General features: G+C 45.5%; 1 protein-coding gene across 1 annotated transcript in view; it reads right to left on the bottom strand.

Annotated features, from left to right (window-relative positions):
• The window catches only part of VEPH1 (ventricular zone expressed PH domain containing 1), a 915,267-nt gene that overhangs the window by 145,781 nt on the left and 744,732 nt on the right, over positions 1-24,754 (bottom strand). The window contains exon 13 of the mRNA XM_073578996.1: positions 9,797-9,914. Within this exon, the coding sequence (XP_073435097.1) occupies positions 9,797-9,914 (118 nt within the window). The remainder of the gene's footprint in view (positions 1-9,796; positions 9,915-24,754) is intronic.

Here is a 24,754-nt window from a genome sequence, read left to right as displayed (position 1 = left end):
TCGTCGTACTTATATGTCAGACGGATGTTGCAATTATTATCATTCAAGGACCTCATGAAATCCCCGAGCTGGTCGACAGTAAAATCCCACAAAAACAAAATATCATCTATGAAGCAGTACCAGCACAGCACATGGGAAGCGTCCTGCGGGCCCCCGTCGCCAAACAAACTCCTCTCCCAAGCACCCAGGAAGAGGTTGGCGTACGAAGGCGCACAGGCCGCTCCCATGGCTGTGCCCCGCTTCTGTAAATAAAACTGATCCTTAAATACAAAAAAGTTGTGGGTTAAGATAAAGTCGACCAGCTCTAGGACCAGCTCACATAGAGTGCCATCCAGGCCGGAGGCCCCCAAAAACAAGCGAACAGCATCTACTCCCACCGAATGATCAATACAGGTGTAGAGACTTTCTACATCAGCAGTGACGAGAAGAGTGGAGGGCTCCATAAAGATGCCATCAATCCGCGCTAGGAAGTCCGTTGTGTCACGAATATAGGATGGCAGTGCCTCCACCAATGGTTTTAAGTAGAAGTCCATAAATCGGCATGCAGGTTCACATATGCCCCCAATCCCTGGCACAATAGGGCGCCACGGGGGGGTCGAGGGCATCCTTGTGGACCTTAGGTAGGAGATAAAATGTGGGAGTTCTAGGGGATCTAACCACCAAGCTATCCAAGACCTTTTTAGTGATGGTCCCATTTTCAAATGCCCTCTCCAAAATTACTCGAAGTTCGTGTGCAAAAATGACCCTAGGGTCCGAGGGCAATTTTTGATATGTTGCTGGGTCCCTCAGTTGATGGAATGCTTCCTTCTCGTATTTACAATTAGGCCACACCACTATATTCCACAATATAAAAAATATCAAAATTCTTTATTAAATACCAATAGTACAACAGTCAGGACCGCCGGGTGCAGCCAGGACCGCATCTGACCCCTTAGAGCTTAAAACTATCCCCCCACATTTCCGGGCACACCACAACTGCGATGCGGGATTGTTAAAAGTTAGGGGGATTGATGTGTTGCACATGGGAATAAGGGGAGGTGACTACAAAAAAGTTCTCGGGCAAATGGAGGTCAAATGGATTGTCCAGTTGGGCACCATGAGCCCGAGAGGCCTTAATGAGTATCTAATTTTCACCCCATTCTTATAAACCCTTATGCAATTTGATATTAGGCCCACTTTTCTTCCTCTTCCTGGGTTATCGAAATGTTTCCCTACTATGTTTGGAATTGACATGAAGAGATATATGTTCATATACTGACATCTCCCTGTTTTTTCCTTTTTACTGTGCCTGCATGACCTTATATTTCCCATGCTGCTCAGCAGTGGTTGTTTTTAATTCTTCTTTGTTTTTATACTGGATTTACTGTTTTTATATTCTTTCTATTCCTTTAGTTATGTATTATTCAGTGAGTCCCTGTCTGTTCTTGGATTGGCACTATATTGTGGATCTGACATACCATCTGCTACAATCAAGCACCTTATGGAATCTACCATATATTTCGTCAATTGTTATTATGCTTTATTCACACCTCATTTACATATGGGGATATAGGCTCCTCTATTAGTAGTGTACTTTAATTAGGATGTTTTATGGAGCTAATTATATGCTCATTTGATGTATTTATTATCTTAAGTGCATACCTATTGTATTGCTATATGTTTACTGAGGTGGTATATTTATGGTCTTACTGCATATTTGTTGCATTATTTCTATTGAGGCGGCTTCTACTCCTGTGCATAGTTTCATATGGCGATAGAGGGTTAACTTATATATTGCATTATTTCTGTTGAGGCGGCTTCTACTCCTGTGCATAGTTTCATATGGCGATAGAGGGTTAACTTATATATTGCCCTGGCCTCTTGTCTCGATCCTGGGCCATATGTAGATGCTTTTATGATCCACTGCCCTCACGGCTGTGCGCATCGCCATGCTATCTGTGGCTCCGCGCTGTGGCCGGCATCTGTGTGCACGGTGTGCTCTGCCCCGGGTCTCCCCAGCGCGTGCGCACTGTGTTAGATGCCGAACTACAATGAAGGACCTGCAGACACCATGGCGCATGCGCCGCAAGCGCCAACGTTACTGGTGGATACCGGTCACATGACCGGGAACAAGGGCTATTTCAAGGCCCTACTGGGACACTTAGAGTAATCTCCTCCTTGACAAAGCGGCGGGGGATGTCGCGAAATGCGCGTCGGGGGTTCCACGGCTGGGTTCTCCTCTCCCTCCCCTCCCTGGTAAGTCGCCATATGGGTCTCCCTGCAACTTTTGAGGGCACTTCTTTATGGTATACCTTCACTATGCCCTTATAGCAGGCAGCACTGGAATCTTATCTGGCCATTGATTTGTAGAGATTCAGCCTTTGGATGCTGACATGGTACTATGATATGTGATAGGATATGTGCTATATTCCTAATTGTGTTACTCGCCAGGTTTTCCATCTTGGGGAGGTTGAGGGGGTGATCCTTGGGATCTATTGCTCACATTTATTCATGAGCACTTCATTGTTATTTGTGTTGTACTATTGGTATTTAATAAAGAATTTTGATATTTTTTATATTAAAGTGACTGCATGCTCTTTTGCTTCTCCTGGTTTCTAAAGCAGTGTGCAGCTGTAGGAGGATGAGGACAGGGAGTGGGACCACAGTGGTGAGTATTTCAGCATCTGTGCTGAGGGAGGAAGGCAGGGTGCAGAGACTATGGAGCCATCACAGGGACAGCAGGAGAAGGAGGGAGAACTGCGGGACTGCGTCTGTGAGAGTGTTGGCGTATATGCCGGGCAAGAGGGTGCAAAGATGCTGGCGTTACACCAATTTACACTGAGTTAGTGTGGTAAGGGCAGAAACTGGTCCCTAAAAGGAGAAAAGGCTAAGGCCTGCATCCATACCAGACTAAAGAAAGGAAACAATACTTATGATGAGACCATCCTGAGATTATCCTACTCAGAACCATCATGCAAATGCAGATGGTGCGTTAGGTTTCAATTTGCAAATGTGACACTCCGGGTCAAAGAAGCAAGAACTTCTCTGATGGAAGAAAAACCAGACCCTCCTGAGTGTCGAAGGTCATGTACAGAAAACTCAGGTGCTGGGATGAAGTAAGACATGAATTCTGTCTGTTGATGATCCAAAAAGAGAGCTCCAATGTTTCGTTTTCAAATCATAGTGAATTGGAGGCTTGACATATTCTCCTTCATGAATGGAGCCTTCACCAAAAGATCATTCCGATAAAGGATGGTTGCCAACACTGGCATGAAGAATTACCATCTGCTTCCAGCTTGCCTTATCCAAATGCATACCCTGCTAACCTTGCCTCAATGATCCACGTGTTGTCTGGCAAGTTCAGTTCAGCATCATTGCTTGCTGCCTGTGTTGCTCACCTTTTGCTTAGAGAATCTGCTTCACAAGTTGAGTCCTTAATAGACTGGTTCACGCTGGAAGATAAATTTGGTGCATCTTTAGATTGCATGTTATAAGCTTTCCTAATGATGATAATTCACTAAGTTGTAGGTTTGGGTGAGCTGAACGTTGTACTGGAGCAGGTCTTGACCAGCGACATGTGGATCTGTGAGACCAGGACAGTAGGTTATGCTAGACGGCAGACAAAAAAAGTGGACCAGGTAGTACAGATGAAGCAGAGCCAGATGTCTATATACACATAAGAACTGTAACTGTATAGGAAGCTGATATATTTCAAGAGGGAAGCAGTTAATCACAATAATGCAGTCTGATATCTTCTGTTAGGGCAATATTTAATAGAAACAATGTAACACTGAAGTAAATTCAAACTAGGGCCATGGCAGCAATGTAACAGGGAAGCAAATGCAGTCAGGTATCTAACAGCAGGGCAATGGTTAATAGCAGCAATGTAACTGAGAAGTATAGGCAAACTGTGGACATGCTTGAAGAGATGCATTGCCTTGATTATAAAGGTCAGATGGGAGCAGGACCGAGAACAGTTGTGATGAGTTAGTAACTTGTGTTCCAAGAGTTTAATGTGGACAAAAACTAAATAAGTTGGGCTGAAAGTGAAAATAATGCTAGCATTGAAGACAAAAATAGTAAAGAAGTGGATAGACCGCTGGCTGGCCCTCAGTCAATGAAGTAGATGAAATTTTCTGACCAACTTGGAGAAATTATGCTATTTAATAAAGGTGCAAATTGCCTCTTCAGAAAAGAAAAGAACTTGAACTCTATAGCATCATCCGTTGGAAGCAGCATTCCTACAAGTCACTATAGATCCTTTAACATGTCTTGCAACATGACTTAGAATAAAAGCCAAATCAGAATCTCAATTTTCAGACACAGTGTTTTGGGCTATTGGCCCTTGTCAGTGTAAAGAATGAGAACTGATTTGGCTATGTGAGAGCCTTTGGACTGAGTTTTAAGGGGTAACATTTCTCCTTGTGGTGAGTGGCATACCGGATCTTGCATGCCGAGGTAAGGAGGCTTATTCACCATGCAATACTCCTCTGGGAAATTTAATATGCAAATTGCCTCTTAAGAGACTAAGATGACTTGAACTGTTTTTTAATAAAGGAGGTAGCCATAAGAGAAGGGAGCCAGGTCCATCACTTTTGCAAGGACAGTTGAGTAACAGTGTGCACATGAACCCAATCCTGCAGGAAGAGAGTGCAGGACTAGTCTTAGGTAAATTATACATGCTGGTGGAATAGTGGACCAAAACCTGGTGATAGGGTCTTGTTGTCCATTAGGTATTAAGGTATGTGCACACAAACAGTAATTTGTATCGCTTTGGACGTGTAACAACCCTGCTGGCATCACTACATGGCCTCCCATCCCCCACACACCAACTTACTTTCTGCTTCAAGCCATGCTGTGAATTCTGTCTGTTGCCAGCTCTGTGCCCTTGCTTTCCATGTTTCCAGACTGTGTGTATAGGGGGGCGGCGCCTGAACTCTCTGGTTCTTATGCAGTCAGGGTGCACCTGGGTAATCTGTCCCTGACTGGAGCCCTTGACTATTTAGTTTCATCACTCCCACTGAAACATTGCCTGTGCAATGTCTAAACTCAGTTAGCTCCTTGCTGCTGAGCCAGCCAGGCCCTGTTCTGTATCTTGCCTTCTCTGAAGGCTCTTACTGTGTACTCTTGTGTCTTGGTACCTTGCCTAGCATTTCTCTGTCCACCTGCCAGGAGGCAGAATATCCTGGCCCTTGAGTCTTGGTCCTTGTGTCTTTGTCTGTGTCTCTGTCTAAACTCAGTCTTACCTTTGTCTATCAGTCTCCCTTTCTCCTTGTCCGTGGCTCCCTTCCTTGCTGTGTTTTTCCTTGTGTCCTCCCTGTCTGTGCATCTGCACTCTCGCAGCTTTATCTGTGCATCTGCACCTTCGCAGCTTTATCTGTGCATCTGCACCTTCGCAGCTTTATCTGTGCATCTGCACCTTCGCAGCTTTATCTGTGCATCTGCACCTTCGCAGCTTTATCTGTGCATCTGCACCTTCGCAGCTTTATCTGTGCATCTGCACCCTCGCAGCTTTATCTGTGCATCTGCACCCTCACAGCTCTGTCTGCACGGTTCCTTAGCCGCTCTGCCTGCTCCGCACTCCTGCGGCTCTGCCTGCTCCGCACTCCTGCGGCTCTGCCTGCTCCGCACCTCCTGTGTGAACAGGTCTAAACCTGTTCCTTCATATTCCACTCCTTCCTGCCTATACCCATACCTGCACCTTTTGTGTGAACAGGTCCAAACCTGTTCTCTCATACACCACTCCCTCCTGCCTACACCTGCTGTGTGAACAGGTCCAAACCTGCTCTCTCATACACCACTCCCTCCTGCCTACACCTGCTGTGTGAACAGGTCCAAACCTGCTCTCTCATACACCACTCCCTCCTGCCTACACCTGCTGTGTGAACAGGTCCAAACCTGCTCTCTCATACACCACTCCCTCCTGCCTACACCTGCTGTGTGAACAGGTCCCTACCTGCTCCTTTCCATACCACGCCAATCTGTCCTGTGTCTCCAAGCCGTGCCCACCTGTCCTGTGTCTCCAAGCCGTGCCCGCCTGTCCTGTGTCTCCAAGCCGTGCCCGCCTGTCCTGTGTCTCCAAGCCGTGCCCGCCTGTCCTGTGTCTCCAAGCCGTGCCCGCCTGTCCTGTGTCTCCAAGCCGTGCCCGCCTGCCCTGTGTCTCAGCCGTGCCTGTCGTGTCTGTCTGCCTGCCTGTCTATAGCCTCTGTCAAAGTGACTTGTCCCCGAGTGGGACCAGCAGCCACAGCCAGACACCACCCTGGAGTGGCACCCGACAGCTATCTGCCGCACAAGCCTGACCTCACCATCAGAGGCTCCAGTGAAGACCGAGGTAGCTGTCGTAGTCACGCCCCTTCCAGGGTAGTCTGGTTTGTGGCACAGTGGGGCCACAACCCCCCCCGGCTCGCGCCGTTCAGCCAAGGCACGAGCGTGACAGGACGCAGTACATGTCCGCTGTGTTGAAAGCGCTGCTGGCTTTTGAACGCAATTGATTCCACATGTGTTCATTGAACCATGCGGAATCACTGCGTCCAATACATTGTATGGTTGAGATTTATCTTGTGGAGACTTTCGTTTCCGCAAGATAAATTGACATGCTGCAGTCTGGAAAGTCGTGCCGCATGTCCGTCTCCGCAGGTGAGCCGCTGTCATCGGTGCACGCAAAGTGGGCATTGGATTTATTGAAATCCCATCCACTGTGCTATAACATCTAGACGCTGAGGGTTGAAAGGCTGTGGATATACGCAGCGTCTAACTCGCAGCGTTTACTGACCGTGGGAACGTACCCTTATAGTTTTGGCACACCCATAGATTCTGACAAAAATGCTTTATTTAATAACTGCCTTATCTCTTTTCAATAACTTTGCTTTTAAATAAACTTAAATATACCTTCTTTGTATCTGTAGAAATAAAGTACTAGGGAAACTATTTGATATTTCATGTATTATTACAGATAGCTTTAAGATTTACTGACCATTGCATGCATGTCAGAAGAACTGAGGTTTAGCATGAATAAAGTGAACAAGAGAATAACTTCCCTGCAAATTTTTAACTGGAAATAAAAATTCCAGCAGCAAGATAAACAACATGCTTAGCTAAAGGACAGACAGTAAAAATGAAGAACACTAGGTGATTTATAATTGGGGATGGAAACAGAGGTATGCAAGAACAAATAATGGTATTTCAGTGTACACTTTTAGTAAGATAACTATAAGTGAAGATAAACTGCTAATATATTGGATAATACTGTATATTAATGACGAGCATAACGATAACCCATGCTAGGGTGTGAACACACATGGTCCCATGAGAGAGCACAAGTAATTTAAGAATCTGTGGTTTTTCCATCAGTCAACACTTAGAACAAATAACACAAACAATTCTTGGAACTGTAATAAATTGCTACTGTGGCCACACACAGTTTACCCACAAAATGTACTATAATAGGACAAACACATTTCCTATATCTACTTTTGTTAGTCATAAAAAGCATCTGATATAGTGATCAACCTACATTGTGACACATCAGCTTTAAAGAGTAACCATTGTTTTCATTTTTATTTAATAAAGCAATAGCACACATGAAAGTAAACTATTTTGTAATATATCTTATCAGAGAAATCTGCTTTTTTTCTCCTTCTGGATTTATCTTTCACTTTTAATTTACATGGAAAATCTGAAAAATCTTTAATGAAGACAGAGTTTCCCATTTCTGATATAGCTGATTAGAATTGCTGCTCATAAGATTATATAGAGAGGGAGTGCGCTACAGGTGCATCTCAAAAAATTAGAATATCATCAATAAGTTAATTTATTTCAGTTCTTCAATACAAAAAGTGATACTCATATTTAGAGTCATTACACACACAGTGATCTATTTCAAGTGTTTATTTCTGTTAATGTTGATGATTATGGCTTACTCAATCAGTGATGGTTTGGGGAGCCATGTCATCTGCTGGTATAGGTACACTTTATTTTATCAAGACCAAAGTCAGTGCAGCCGTCTACCAGGAAATTTTAGAGCACTTCATGCTTCCCTCTGCTGACAAGCTTCTTGGAGATGGGAATTTCACTCTCCAGTAGGACTTGGCACCTGTTCACCCTGTAAAAGTACCAATACCTGGTTTAAAAACAACAGTATCACTGTGCTTGATTGGCCAGCAAACTCGCCTGACCTTAATTCCATAGAGAATCTAAGGGGTACTGTCAAGAGGAAGATGAGAGACACCAGACCCAACAATGCAGATGAGCTGAAGGCTGCTATCAAAGCAACCTGGGCTTCCATAACACCTCAGCAGTGCCACAGGCTGATCGCCTCCATGCCACGCCGCATTGATGCAGTAATTAATGCCATAGGAGCCCCGACCAAGTATTGAGAGCATTTACTGAACATACATTTCATTAGGTCAACATTTCGTATTTTAAAATAATTTTTTCAAGCTGATGTTATAAAGTATTCTAATTTACTGAGATAATGACTTTTGAGTTAAAATAGATCACTCTGTAATGACTCTATGTAATATATGAGATTCACTTTTTGTATTGAAGAACTGAAATAAATTAACTTTTTGATGATATTCTAATTTTATGAGAAGCACCTATAAATGTCTAGAGTGTCTGTGTCTACCTCTAGCTCCTCTCCTATTCATAGAATCTTATGAGCAGTAACTGTCTTTTCCTATCTCAGTAATGTGAAGATTTAACTTCAATGATTACAGATTTTACCTAGTGAAAGATCAATCCAGGTGGATTTCTCTGATACATATTTTCACTTATACTATTGATTTAACCATTGCCATAACCATCATATTGATCATAAAGTTAAGGTATAATAGACAGATGATCCGTCCTTTCTTTCCTGAAAAACTGCTTTGAAATACCCTATCTTAGGAGCCGTGGGTTTTAGTTGATAACTGCAGGTCTAGCTGCCCCTGACATCTACTACTTTTGCTAGGTGAAATAGTGGGTAGGAACAGGAGACGTGGTGCTGAGTTTTCCAGGGCAGGAGCCATTATTTTCAGTGACTCTCGTCTATTGGCAAATAAAAGAGAATTGCATAAGGTCTAGGAAGGACCTATATATGTAACAGAATTGTCCAATGGGGCAATCCATTTAACTAAGCAAAGTTGGGACCATTCTCCTCCATATATATGTAAGCATATTTTCATTTTTAGTCTTTATTAATTTTTCACTTTGTGGTCCCTATAAGGTCAGAAAAAACATTTGTGTAACAATTCAACATGAAAATATTTTTTTTTGAATTACTGATTTCCCCTGTAATTTGGGATTATGTATTAGTCACAGTTACAGCACAATTTAGCCTCTTGCTTGTACTGTAGGTGGTCTGAGTCTGCTAAGACTAAGCCCTCTTGCAAATCCCTTTCACCCACCAATGACATGATCAGTAGGACTGCTTTTTCTTTAAGTAGTTTTCTCTGCTCAAAGTTCCTTTTCCTTATTAAACTGCTAAATAACCCTTAAAAGCACAAAATATTGAATCCAACTTAGCCTAATAAATAAGTTTTGTATATTGCTTATGCATGAAAAAAATGCTTTGAGCAGTGATCACAACTATGTTACTATTGTTTGCACACTTTTTTCTTAAATTTAAGCACAAGGTAATACTTCTGTACCATGGTGACATAAATACATTTTGTATTTACACTACTAGTGCAGAAGTCTTGTTTTCAGCGATAATTGTAAAAATTAACACAACACATTGTGCAGCCCATAAGGTCTCAGCGAGATCGAAAAGCACTAAGACCTTAACAAAAACTTCTCCCCTCTTGCTTTCACAGCATGCATGGCTATTTATTACCTGTTGCCTTCTCTGGATTGTTGCACATAAAACAAAGCCATGACCCGGTTTCCTCACTATATCCAAAAAGATCAAAAAACCTCACTTCTTCCAGATGCGTATGTATAAGATCCAAATCCTATAATGAAAGCAAAGTAAGCATTATTACTTTTGGAAATAAACTTCAAATATAACCAAGACATTCAAAATATTTGTATTCTAAGTGGGAGCCAAAATATGAGCAGTCTCATACTGTGCCTACTGTCAGAACTGCTGAAGATGAGCGAGATGTTGGCCAAGGCTTTGCACTGAGGTCAGTGTTCATTCCTTAGGGTTTAGTAATAACTGAACTGAGTAATCACTTGATGGAATGTCCATACTATTTGCCGACTGCTTCTGTCATTATCATCACTGATGTGCTAGTATATTACAGTTCCATGCTATGACCAAATCCTTATCACTTGTGTACAAATCATGTGGAAAATACATAACCATCGCCTCCAAGAACTTGCTCTCATTCTGGAAATTATTACATGATCAGGTATAGCTCAGTATATTTAAAATATTAATTGTAAAAAGTCATTAAATAATAGGATACTTAACTCCTTTTTTTATGCAATACATCTCCAATTCACACATTTCAGTCCTTAAGCATGGTCTTTATGTGCCCACGATCAGGAAATAGTAGCATTTAAGATGCAGTGTATTTTTGCTTTGTCCAAAACACTGCATTCTAATCACACAGTTAAATCCGCATATGTTCATTGAACCATGCGGATTTACCGTACTTAGTGAATGGCTTTGGGTGAGACTATGCAGTGGTGACTAGCGTCTCCGTTGTAGATAATTGACATGCTGCGGCTCGTAAACCCGCACAGCGGGTGAGTTAGGCTACTTTCACACATCAGGTTTTCGCCGTCAGGCGCGTTTCGGCGTCGTGCCGGAGCGCCGGATCCGGCAAGTGTTTTGTAAAACCGGATGTGACGGATCCGGTTTTCTGCCGGATCCGTCTTGCGCATGACAGTCAAAACCGGATCCGTCTCATCCGGTTCATCCGGTTTTCGATCCGTTTTTCGACGGCGGATTACGCCGGATCCGGTTTTTAAAAATGCCCCTTGTGGCCTTCCGAACGGGATTGGCTACTGAAAAACTATATATACCGTGTTCCTACAGCCCTTCTTTGACAGGTTGTAGAGGAGAAAGTGCAGGTTGGAGAGAAGAGCAAGTGACTGGCGAAGATGGATGTTGTGATTGGAAATATTTTGAAGAATTTGGCGGATTTTACAGCGGAGGCGAATCGTTTGAGGGTGATTGTTCTGGAGGAGAGAGCGAGACAGCAGCGCATCAGGCATCGTAGACGACGTTTGTGGATCCACCCCATCACAGCCAAGAGAATGACGCGTGGGGTCTATTCTACACTCTGCATGGACCTTAGACGAAACCCGGAGAAATTTTTTGCATATGTTCGGATGAAAATGGAGAATTTTGATTACTTGGTGGAGCGCATTGCACACCTCATAAGAAAAGCGGACACCTATTGCCGCTTCTCTGTTTCACCCGCAGAGCGTCTGATGGTGACTTTAAGGTAAGCCACATTTATTGGATATGCTCGCATCAGAGCACACTTTCACTGCAATCTTGTTGGTGGTAGTTTGTATCTCCAAGTGTTATAGCTGAGTTTTGGTATGTAATGCTGTGATTTTAAACTAATTTATTGTTTTTTAATTCCCCACAGATTTCTTGCAACTGGAGAATCCCTTTCGTCACTGCATTTCCAGTATAGACTTGGGATTTCCACCATATCTGGAATCATGAAGTACACATGCCGTGCACTGTGGGACTCCTTAGTTGATGAGTTTTTACCAGAGCCCACAACAGAGAGGTGGATTGAAATTGCTGAAAAGTTTCTACAGATATGTCAGTTTCCGAACTGCTTGGGCGCTGTGGACGGGAAACATATCCGCATTGTAAAGCCAGCAGGATCGGGATCGGAATATTTCAATTGCGAGAAATATTTTTCCATTGTCCTCATGGCCATCGCTGACGCGGAATACAAATTTAATGCTGTTGATATTGGGGCCTATGGCCGCTCCAATGACTCTCAAGTTTTCAAACTGTCTGCCATGGGGCGTAAACTGTATGGAAACACCTTCCAGTTCCCATCCCCTAGACCGCTGCCACAAGCATCTGGTCCACTTATGCCATTTGTCTGTATAGGGGATGAAGCCTTCCAGCTGTCAGAACACCTTTTGAAACCGTACGGTAGCAGAGGATTGTCAAGAACAAAACGCATTTTTAATTACCGCCTCACAAGAGCAAGAAGAATGGTTGAATGTACCTTTGGTATTCTGACAGCCAAATGGCGGGTCCTATTGACTGCGATCAACCTCAAGACAGAAACTGTGGACGAGGTGATCAAAGCTTGCGTGGTACTCCACAATTTTGTTTTCTGCAAGGAACCCATTTCCATTGAGGACACCTCTGAAGAAACCACCTTGCAAGATTACCAGAACATTACCACTAGAAGTTCTGTGACGGTTTCAGTAATGAGGGACAATTTTGCACTATACTTTATGTCACCTCAAGGCAGAGTACACTGGCAGGATGACAGAGTGTGAAAGATTTGTGCCGTTAACCAAGCTTGTGTACCTTCTGTACCAACAGTATATACCTTTGCCAACCAAAGTTGGCTATCTTGTCATGGTCTTACTATTTTTACCTTTAGGCCACAGGTGTGTACCTGGTTGTGTTTTATGCAAAGTATTTCACCTTTTATCAAAAGTTGTGTACATTGTTAGGAAATCACCAACAATAAACACAACTTTTTAGGTGAAATAATTTGCTTCAAACACAACCAGGAACACAACTGTGGCAAAAAGCTAAAATTTATTTACCTTTTACCCACAGTTATATACCTGGTTTTGAATCCCTTTTTACCTTTTAAATACCCTGTATTTAACCTTTTTTTTTTAACATATTTCGCCGCAGAAAGAAATGACAGACAACCAGTGTAAACAATAATTTAACTTTTATTTAATTTTTTTTTTTAGTAAACTGTTTTTAAATTTAAATAAACTTTTTTAATAAAGGTTTGAAACCATAAAACTGGTCATTTTTATTAAAATACACACATTATAAATTTGTGTAGTGTGGGGTGGAAATACTGCTGGAGGGGCTGCTGGACACTTCGACACTGGGAGTGTGGAGAGAGGACTGGGATCGTGGTGGAGAAGGAACAGTTTGAGGTGAAGGTGTGGAAAAAGCTAGAGAATGGGTGGACATGTGGGAGGCAGAAGAGGTGGTGGGTGGTGGAGTGGAGGGTTGGGCAGGGACTGTAGGAGCAGATGATGTTGATGGAAATTTGTATGGGGAAGGAGTTTGGTACGGGGAAGGAGTTTGGTACGGGGCAGGTTGCTGGAAGTGGGGAGATGTCTGGTAATGGGGAGGTTGCTGGTACTGGGGAGGTTGCTGGTACTGGGGAGGTGGCTGGTATGTAATAGGAGGGGGAGGATGGAAAGTGGCTGGAGGGGGTGCAGGTGGAGGAACTACTGGGGTGGGAGGAGGAGGTTGGGAGGTAACGTGCTGGAGAGCACCGTGGGACGAATGCATTACATGCATCTGCTGGCTAGGAGAGAGCGTTTCCATGCGCTCCACAACAGACCTGAAAAAGGTGTTGTTTGGCGAAGATCTTGCTTCTGAATGCATGGTTTGCAGAAGTGTCTTCACCTCCAGAATGCTGGAGTTGATCTGCTGAAAGTCTGCGGAGATTTGCTCTGACAAGACTTTTAGACAGTTCTGGAAAGATGCATTCAGATGCAAGAACTCTGGCGCATAAGTCTTTTCCTGACCCCTCTGCCGCTGCCGCCCAGTACCCGCAGGTGTACTAGAGGTGGCAGGGGCAGAAGGGTGGGGTAAAGGGAAAGCGATCTCCTCACCAGCAGCTTCATGTAATGTTGTCGGCTACGATGCTCCTGCGCTGGTGGATGGGACAGATGGGTGTAATGTGTGGGAAGATGCAGATGTACCGGGGCGGTCGAAGTGTCCCTCGGTGACGGTCTCATCAGGGATCGCCTCAGAAGGGTCCAATCGTGCAGGCTCCCGAGTGCTGCTCACCATGATGTGGAATAAAGAGAAAAAAAAACAATTAAAATAGTGACATGGCATGGCCCTGGCTGAAAATTTTTTTTTACATTGTGATAAAACACTCCGGGATCGGCTTTGCTGGAGTCAAAGGTCACGTGCGTTCAGCATGAAACTCAGGCGCAGAGCTGGGATGCGGGTGTAACTGACCCTGGGTCAGGTTTATTAACGGTGAAAGCAATGCAAAAGGAAATAAAACATAAAACAAATCCTTGCCTGTCCGGCACTAACTAAACAATGGACAAACTAACTACCAACTGGCGGGCCTCTCCCATCCAGCCAAACCACAGTTGCAGTGGGCATTGCTTCCACTCACGTGTGTCTCTCACACAGACAGGCTCTCTGTGTTCCCAGGCTGAGTCACTCACACAACCACCTGGCATCCTTTTATATCCACCTCCCATTATTCATTAGCAAGCAGGTGCGATACTGACCAGACTAGGCCACATAGGAAAGGAAAGGAAAAAACAATGTATGCATATACCCTAATAAAATTAAATAAGTAAAAAAGCAAGTGCATTAAATAACATAGGGTACTTAGTAAACACTATTTTGATCAAAAAAGTATAAGCATTTGATTATGAGCCCTTAGGGACCCATTCAGATTTTTCGCCCCCCCCCCCCCAAGCTGAAACCCTAGCTACGCCTCTGATTGCAATGCTTTATAACAGCAATCAGAGTGGTTAAAGTGAAAGTCCCATAAATTGACTAAGTAAAAAAGTAAACAAAGTTAAATAAATTGATCAAATATTTTTAAAAAAATCACAAAGTACTAAACATATATTTTTATATATATTACTGTGTGTCCGTTTGGGACCCAGAGACTCTGCTACTATTCACACTAGGTAGGTTTTAACCGTTAGTGTAGTTACTGTCTCAAATGGGTACACCTTGTCGTGGTGGGACAGCTCTATACTTTTTTGATCAAAATAGTGTTTACTAAGTACCCTATGTTATTTAATGCACTTGCTTTTTTACTTATTTAATTTTATTAGGGTATATGCATACATTGTTTTTTCCTTTAGTTTTGCTTGCTTTTATGGCCAATGTGAACATGCTTTTACATCATGCATGTCATTCAATTCTACTTCAGTTCAGTTTTTTTGTTTTTTGTTTTTTTTTCACATAGGAAAGGAATCTGGGCGAGATATACCTGCCCTCATCCACTATTCCCACATGATTCTCACATACCCCACCCCTCTGCTCAGACCACTCCGGTCGAGCAATGACACCCGCCAAACAGTGCACTCGGGACAGGGCATCTGCATTCCCCATCTGTACCCCTGGGCGGTGCTCCACCGTAAAAGTGTAGGCCTGCAGGGCAAGGAACCACCGGGTCACCCGGCTATTCCGTTCCTTGTTCAAGTGCATCCACTTGAGAGGGGCATGGTCCGTGATCAGCCTGAACTTTCGGCCCACCAGGTAATATTTGAGGGCCTCTAGAGCCCACTTAATGGCGAGGCACTCTTTTTCTACGACTGCATACCTTTGCTCGTGTTTATTCAGCTTCCTGCTGAGATAGAGGACTGGGTGTTCCACTCCGTCCCTCACTTGTGAGAGTACTGCCCCGATACCAGTATCAGAGGCATCCGCTTGTACCACAAACTCGCTGCGGAAGTCCGGAGTCACCAGTACGGGCTGAGAGCAAAGTGCCCGTTTAGGCGATGGAAGGCTTCTTCAGCCGCTAAACTCCATTTAATCATGACGGAGTCTTTCCCTTTTGTAAGATCTGTCAGGGGGGTAGCGATGGCTGCAAAATTGGGTGTGATCCGGCGATAATAGCCGGCGATCCCCAGGAAGGCTTGCACCTGCTTCTTGATGACAGGTTGTGGCCAGTCCTGAACCGCCTGAATCTTATCAACCTGGGGTTTAACAACACCCCTCCCAATTACATACCCCAAATACCGGGCTTCTTCTAGCCCGATGTGACATTTCTTGGGGTTCGCGGTTAGACCTGCCTCCCACAGGTCATCAATCACAGCTTGTACTTTCTGGAGATGAGTCTCCCAGTCCAAACTGTAAATGACAATGTCGTCCAAATAGGCCGAAGCGTACTGCCTATGTGGCCTCAGGACTCGATCCATCAGTCTCTGGAAGGTCGCCGGTGCTCCGTGCAGTCCAAACGGCATATACACATACTGAAATAGACCTTCTGGGGTAGCAAATGCCGTCTTTTCTCTGGCAGCCTCCGCCAGAGGGATCTGCCAATACCCCTTTGTTAGGTCTAGAGTCGTAATATACCGGGCTTTTCCTAACCGATCTATTAACTCGTCGACCCGGGGCATAGGGTAGGCATCAAATTTTGAGACCGCATTCAGTTTCCTGAAGTCATTGCAGAACCGGATGGTGCCGTCCGGTTTAGGAATTAGCACAATCGGGCTGGACCAAGCACTGTGCGATTCCTCAATGACACCTAACTCTAACATTGCCTTCACTTCTCGGGAAACTGCTTCAAGGCGCGCTTCCGGGATTCTGTAGGGCTTTACGTGAACTGTGACACCAGGTTCCGTTACGATGTCATGTTCCATTAGCGTAGTCTGCCCAGGTTTTTCTGAGAAAAACTTTTGGTTGTGAAGTAGACACTGCCTGACCTCAGTCTTTTGCCGCTCTGAGAGAGTCTCTGCCACCCGTACTTCCGGTACAGTATGCGAGCAGACGGGATGGGCCAGCTCCGCTGACAAGGCAGACCGATCTTTCCAGGGTTTTATCAGATTTACATGATAAATCTGTTCAGGTTTCCTTTTACCTGCCTGGTATACTTTGTAGTTTACTTCACCAACTCTTTCCTTAATCTCAAAGGGGCCCTGCCACTTTGCCAGGAACTTACTGTCCACCGTGGGGACCAGGATCAACACCCTATCTCCGGGTGCAAACGTACGGATCTTGGCGCCCCTATCATAGATTCTTTTTTGGGCTCCTTGAGCCTGTATCATGTGTTCTTTGACGATAGGCATAACAGCCGCAATACGGTCCTGCATTTGTGTGACGTGATCTATCACTGTTTTAAACGGAGTGACCTGACCCTCCCAGGTTTCTTTTGCAACGTCTAACAGTCCGCGAGGACGTCGGGCGTACAATAACTCGAAAGGCGAGAATCCCGTGGAAGACTGGGGTACTTCCCTGATGGCAAAAAGCAAATACGGAAGTAAATAGTCCCAGTTCTTCCCATCCTTGTCTATCACCTTTCTCAGCATCTGCTTCAGAGTTTTATTGAACCGTTCGACCAACCCGTCTGTTTGAGGGTGATACACGGATGAGCGTAACGGTTCGATTTGTAACAATCGGCAGAGCTCCTTCATTACCCTGGACATAAAGGGGGTCCCCTGGTCGGTGAGTATCTGTTTTGGTATACCGACCCGACTAAACACATGCACCAGTTCCTTGGTAATCGTCTTGGTGGCCGTGTTACGCAAAGGGATGGCCTCCGGGTAACGAGTGGCATAATCCAAGATGACCAGGATATGTTGGTGTCCTCGTGCCGACCGTGGAAGGGGCCCAACTAAATCCATCCCAATCCTCTCAAACGGGACTTCAATAATAGGTAGGGGTACCAAAGGGCTACAGAACCGGGGCTTAGGTGCAGAGGTTTGACAGTCAGGACAAGACTCACAATATACACGAATATCGTGATGCATGCCTGGCCAAACAAAACAATGTAATATCCTTTCGGTGGTTTTCTGGACTCCCAGGTGACCTCCCATCACATGTCCGTGGGCCAGGTCCAGCACCTGCCGCCGGTAGGGTTTTGGCACGACTAATAGTTGCACCGTATCTTCCCCCTTTTTCTCTATCTGATAGAGTAAATCATTCTCCAGAACCATGTAAGGATATGCCAGCCTAGAGCCAGGTTCTACGGGTACCCCATTTATCACTTTTACATTCGTCCTAGCCTGAGAAAGGGTAGGATCCTTTATTTGCTCGCTTTGGAAGTCATCTTTCTGAACTTCTAAATCCGGCAAACGGGGAGGTGGACGGCTGTCGGCCTCCTCCTCTTCCCCGGTCTCCTCCGTATCACCCGCCATGACTGAAAACGGGAACTGCAGGTCATTTCCCGCAGACTCTTCCCCCGAGTCTTCCGGGGAGACCTCTCCCAGGGGTTCGGGACCCACACGCGCCCTGGGAGAAGAACCATGTACACTATTACCCGAGGGCATCAACTGATTCTCCCACAATTGCCAGAAGTGGGGAAAATCCCGGCCCAGGATAACATCATGCAATAACGCCGGGACGAGTCCCACTTTATGTTGCACAGACCCATAGGAAGTAGTAATGCATATGACCATGGTGAGGTACGAACAGGTGTCTCCATGCACACACATTACAGAAAATTTGTCTGATGGTCCAGTCGGGGCTGACACCAGACTGGCCTTCACCAGAGTCACCACACTTCCCGAGTCTAACAATGCCACCACATTTTTGCCATCAACAGTTAAATCACACAAGTGTTTTTCCACGTCCTTTTGACCGGCATTCACACTCACTACCTGTGCAACCATAGACATGCGGTTTTTAGAGTCTGTGCACTGCATGGGTTCAGTAGTGACTGGACAGTTCGCAGCAATATGTCCCATCTCTTGGCAGCGGAAACACCTAACGGGCCCCTTGCTTAGACCATAGTTCGTTACTCTCGGCCTCGCAGTGCGGGCAGTCCCGTTTTCCTCCCCCACTGTCTTAGGGATTTTTCCATCTCCCCTACTCCCTGGAACAGTCTTACCGGTTCCACGTGGAGATGATGAAGAACGAGGTGGGGTAGCGTCGTCTCGGAGTCCTTCCGCCACGGAGTAACGTTCAACCAGATCCACCAGTTGATCTGCCGTCGTAGGATTTCCATGGCTTACCCACTTGCTCAGGGCTGGCGGTAGAGCTCTCAGGTACTTGTCCATGACGACTCTCTGGATTATCTCTGGCGCTGTCAACACCTCGGGTTGTAGCCACTTCTTCGTCACGTGGATCAGGTCGAACATCTGTGACCGCGGTGGTTTATCCGACTGATAAGTCCATTGATGCACTCTCTGTGCACGGACAGCGGTCGTCACTCCCAGCCGGGCCAAGATCTCGGCTTTCAATTTGTCAAAGTCCTGCGTGGCTTCAGGCTCTAAGTCATAATATGCCTTTTGGGCCTCACCGGAAAGAAACGGGGCAATCAGGCCGGCACATCGTGCCTTTGGCCATTTTTCTCGCACCGCCGTCCGTTCAAACGTGGTCAGGTATGCCTCGATGTCATCTTCGGTCGTCATCTTCTGCCAGTACCGACTCACGTGAATCACTCTCGACTCTGCTTCCAGGTTAACCTCAGGTAAGCTTGCCAAGCGCTGCGCCACCTGCTGGAGAAGCGAACGATCGGTAGCTGTCATGTCCACCAACTCCTTCAGCTGGGCCATCATCACCCGATTAGCTTCTTGCTGGACGGCGGTGGACTGTACCAGCGCTTTCACCACGTCCTCCATGCTCATGCTTGCAACGTGATGCCCGCGTTCTCCACCACAATGTGATAAAACACTCCGGGATCGGCTTTGCTGGGGTCAAAGGTCACGTGCGTTCAGCATGAAACTCAGGCGCAGAGCTGGGATGCGGGTGTAACTGACCCTGGGTCAGGTTTATTAACGGTGAAAGCAATGCAAAAGGAAATAAAACATAAAACAAATCCTTGCCTGTCCGGCACTAACTAAACAATGGACAAACTAACTACCAACTGGCGGGCTTCTCCCGTCCAGCCAAACCACAGTTGCAGTGGGCACTGCTTCCATTCACGTGTGTCTCTCACACAGACAGGCTCTCTGTGTTCCCAGGCTGAGACACTCACACAACCACCTGGCATCCTTTTATATCCACCTCCCATTATTCATTAGCAAGCAGGTGCGATACTGACCAGACTAGGCCACATAGGAAAGGAATCTGGGCGAGATATACCTGCCCTCATCCACTATTCCCACATGATTCTCACAACATCTAAACATTTTTTTTTTACATGTGGTGTGTAATATTTACCTTCTGGTGACCATTGTATCCCGGAGGAACGACAGGGCTCGTGCGTACTTGTACTTGCTCCTGCGTCCTCCAGATCCACTCGGGGCCCGCATCTCTTTATTGAACTCCTTCTTGAAACGATCCCTCACAGACCGCCACTGCTTCACAATTCTGTCCCCTGAAACGAGAAAGGACAAAGTGGTTAGTATACAACATCAGTGTTTCCCAAACTCCAGTCCTCATGGTCCCCAGGGGTCATGTTTTCAGGATTTCCATAGTAAATAGAAATCCTGAACACATGATCCGTGGGGACCACGAGGACTGGAGTTCGGGAAACACTGGTTTACATCAAGCAACCGGTACTGTATATACTTACGCTCTTTAATCTGGGCCCGAGCGTCGAGGTCCTCCCAGCGGTCCACAAGGAGCGAACAGATTTCCTCCCAGAGCCGTCGGGTAACTATCAGGTCAGCATGGCGGCGGTCAGCCATATTCCATAGCGGCTCCATTTCACTGACGAGATCGATGAGGTGGTCCACATCTATTCCTCCATCCTCACCGTCAGAGTCGGGAGCACGCTGTGAAGGCTGTTAAAGTAAAAGAGAAAAATAGCAAAATTAGTCACCACACTTTAAGACATGAAATAAAAAGTGTACCAAAATTTAACTTAAATATTATACTTACACGCTGGTGACCGCCGCGTTGCTGTCGCCGACGACCCTGGGAGCCACTGCGAGGACCTCTTGGCCGTGCACCAGATTGGGAAGACTAGAGAAGAAAAGAAAAAAATTTATGTGTTTGGATGTTGGCATATTTGTTTGCTGTGTGATGTCTGCGGTACATTGTTTTCTATGTGTTGTGTGTAGTGTGATGTTGTGTTTCTGCGTTTGATGAAAAAATCTTACCAATTGTGAGCCCACTCCAGGTGTCTGTCCACCCCTTCCTTCTTCTTCTGGGAGCTCCTCTTCAGCTTGTGATTCCTGTTTTGAAATAAAAGGCAATGAATAGACATATATTACAGAGATGATGGATTTTGGAAATAAAAACTTACCATCAAACGCTGACGATGCGAGGGAGGGCTCCCAGAAGAAGATGTGGTGTCCTCTTGCTGGCCAGACTCCATGGCTGTGGGTGGTGCTGCTGCTGCTGCCAGTGCTGCTGCTGCTGCTGCTGCTTCTCTAGGGCGGCTGTTGAATAAAGAGAAACAAAGGGCCAATGAATATCTTGATATTCCATGGCCCTAGTTTTGAGGAATGGGGGATTTGATAATTACCGTTTCTCATCTGCTGGTGGACTTCCCTCCCGTTGTTCAGCATGTTCCCTTTGCTGCTCCATTTGGGGTGGTGGTGGTGCTGATGGTGCTGCAGTGGTCTCCTGCCTTCTCCTGCGCCTGGTTCCTGCCTTGGGTGGCATGTTGGGTGTGGCTGAGGGTCCCACTGTCATGCTTTTATATATGTGTGCTGTGGGCAGAGCTACTGAGCATGCTCAGACCCAAAAAACCGGATCCGGCGCATTGCGGCGCTCATAGACTTTCATTGTGTGAAAAAGCCGGATGCGCCAGATCCGGCGGGTCCGGCTTTTTCGCCGGAGACAAAAAACGTTACAGTTGCCGTTTTTTCCAGACGCCGGATTGCGACACATTGCCGGATCCGGCGAAAACCGGACGAAACGCATGGCCATCCGGCGCGATCCGGCGCAAATGCAAGTCAATGGGGGGGGAAACCAGATCCGGCATTGCATTTCGCCGGATCCGGTTTTTGTCAAAAGAGCCGGATCGCGCCTGATGGCGAAAACCTGATGTGTGAAAGAGGCCTTAACGTAGCAGTAAACAGAAGCACAGTGGGTATGGGAGTTCTTTAAATCCCATCCACTGTGCTTCTAATGTAGAACACAGCATTTTGGACGCAGCGCAGGTGAGCTGCGTCAAAAACACTGCCCTTCTTGATTATGGACACGTACCCTTACATCAGTCCGGATAAATTATTTTTTCTACATATTGGCTTTGTCAAAAAGCTGCAGCTGTAAAGTTAGGCTGGTTTCACATTTGCGTCTGTGTGCGCAGTGTTTCATCCGGATAGATCCGCATGCATCATGTGTACCTATCTTTAACATGGTGTACGCAGGGGCATGTGTTTGCATCAGTTTGCATGCGTCTTCATACGCACGCGTCGTTTTTCGGCGCGCGGCGGGGTCCGGCGAACGCAACATGTTGCATTTTTGGAAGCAGCAAAAATCCGTCACATATGCTCAGTCATGCACATGCGGGTGAGTGCATAAAAAATGCATTACTGTCTATGGGAACGCATGCGTACGCAAGGACATGCGTATGCCATGAGTTCGATACGCATGCATTCTTCAAAATGTAAATGGAAATCCCATGGGACACGCCAATTTTTGTCTGATGTCATATCGAACCCATGCGCATAAACAACGCAAAAGCATGCAAAAACACATACAAACGTAGCCATGGGTTTTTTGCATCATGAGTAAGATGATGCAGATAAAAAATGTTGCATAAACATGCGTTTGCATGCGTTTTTGCATGCGTTTGCGGATGATACGCTGACCCCTCAAATGTAATGTGAACCTAGCCTTACAGCTATTCACAGGTGCCGGGTGATGATGACAACGCTCATCAGAGCTGCCCAGTCTCGCTCAGCGCAGCGTGAGCCATCGATGCTGGTGAGCATTGTCGTCAGTGCCTGGTGCCTGTGATTTGATGTAGCTTTACTGCTTTTCACAGTCGTTGGTGGCAGATTCAGGGAACGTGGACTGCGATGAAGCTTCATGGGACATTTCTGCTAATAAATTGGTGAACGAGGAACTGCTTTTTTTTTGTTTATTTTTCTCATTTTGTTTTTCAGGTATCCATTTCAAGATTACATCAGATTCCCAGGCCTACGGCAGACCTGCAAGAGATATTTTTTCTTTTTTTTTTTTTTTTCCCAATAAATTGGTGAAGGAGGGATAGCGTGGGGGAAGCTTTATGCAAATAAAGTATTTTTTGTATGTTTTTTTTCGATTACTGGGTTCGCAATAGGAGTGTCTAATAGTCACCTCTTCATTACTAACACCAGGGCATGATGGCAGATGTGATTTTTGACAATTCACAGCTGACATCAGCCACAACTACTATTACCCCGATTGCCACAACACCAGGGCAACCGGGAAGAGCAAGGCAAAGCGTCAAATTTGGCGCGTCTAATGTGATGCGCCACTTCTGGAGCATCTAAGGGCTAGTATTTTTTGGCTGGGAAGGGCCCAATATCCTGGGACCTTCCCAGCCTGATAATATCAGCTCACAGCTGTCTGCTTTACCTTTGCTGGTTATTTAACATTGGGGACCACACATAATTTTTTTAATTACCGTAAATGAGTTATTTTTTAACTACATAATAATAACAATAATCTTTATTTATATAGTGCCAACATATTCCGCAGCGCAGGTCTGTGACAAGAACAAGGGGGCAACTCTTCGTTTGGAGGAAAGACAATTTCTACACCAGCATAGAAGAGGGTTCTTCACGGTAAGAGCAGTGAGGCTCTGGAATTCTCTTCCTGAGGAAGTGGTGATGGCCAACTCACTGAATGAATTTAAGAAAGGAATGGATGCTTTTCTTGTAAGTAACAGTATAGAAGGTTACGAATAACAAAAAATTATAGGTAGATGGTTGACCCAGCTTAGGGGAAGGAATTTTTGCTTCTACTCTGTGGGTTTTTTGCCTTCTCCAGGATCAACAATGCACAACAGCTGCACTAAAAATAGGCTGAACTAGATGGACATAAGGTCTTCTTTCAGCCTTCAAAACTTTGTTACTATCTTACAGTTGTAACGGTTTCAAAACACAAGTCATAAGTAACAACGTTAACAATACAACAATTAAAGCAAAATAAGGCGACCCTGCTAGTGAGAGCTTACAATCTACAATGAGGTGGGGGAGATACAAAGTACAGGTGTGTATTTACAATGATGTATTTACAATGATGGTCCAGCCATCTTGAGGGAGTGGGGGATAGATGGGGATAGTGAATGGGCTACATACACACACTTACACATAAAATGACTTTGATTAGTGAACGTGATAGGTCGCTCTGAACAAATGCATTTTGAGGGAGCGCCTAAAACTGTGCAAATTGTGGATAGTCCTAATTTTTGGGGGTAGAGCATTCCAGAGGATTGGCGCAGTGCAGGAGAAGTCTTGGAGTCGGGAGTGGGAGGTACAGATTAGTGCAGAGGTTAGTCAAAAGTTGTTTGCAGAGCACAGCGGTCGGTTAGTCCGATAGACAGAAATGAAGGAGGAGATTTAGGGGGGTTCTGCACTTTAGAGAGTTTTGTGGGTGAGAACAAGTACTTTGAAATGGATCCTATAATGAAGGGGTATCCAATGTAAGGACTAGTGAAGAGCGGACGCATCTGAGTACCGATTAGTCAGATGGATGACCCTGGCTGCTGCATTAAATATGGACTGGAGAGGGGAAAGTTGAGTAACAGGGAGGCGAATTAATAGCATTGCAGTAGTCCAGGTGGGAGTGGATCAATGCGACAGTAAGGGATTTTGTTGTTTCCGTGGTGAGAAAAAGGCGGATTCTAGAGATGTTCTTTAGGTGTAAGCGGCAAGAGCGGACAAGAGATTGTATATGGGATGTGAAGAAGAGATTGGTGTCAAACATTACACCCAGACAGCGCGCCTGCTGCTGGGGTGTTATTATGGTGCCACCCACGGAGAGGGAAATGTCAGATTTAGGGAGGTTAGTTGATGGCGGGAGCAGAAGAACTTCAGTTTTTGAGAGGTTAAGTTTCAGATAGAGAGCGGACATAATGTTGGAGACTGCGGACAGACAGTCAGTGGCGTTCTGTAGTACCTCGGGTGT

Source organism: Dendrobates tinctorius, unplaced genomic scaffold, assembly GCF_039654945.1.
Source record: "Dendrobates tinctorius isolate UK_male_01 unplaced genomic scaffold, ASM3965494v1 ptg000060l, whole genome shotgun sequence".
In the NCBI taxonomy this organism is placed as follows: Eukaryota; Metazoa; Chordata; class Amphibia; order Anura; family Dendrobatidae; genus Dendrobates; species Dendrobates tinctorius.
This window is presented reverse-complemented; position numbering and strand designations above follow the sequence as displayed.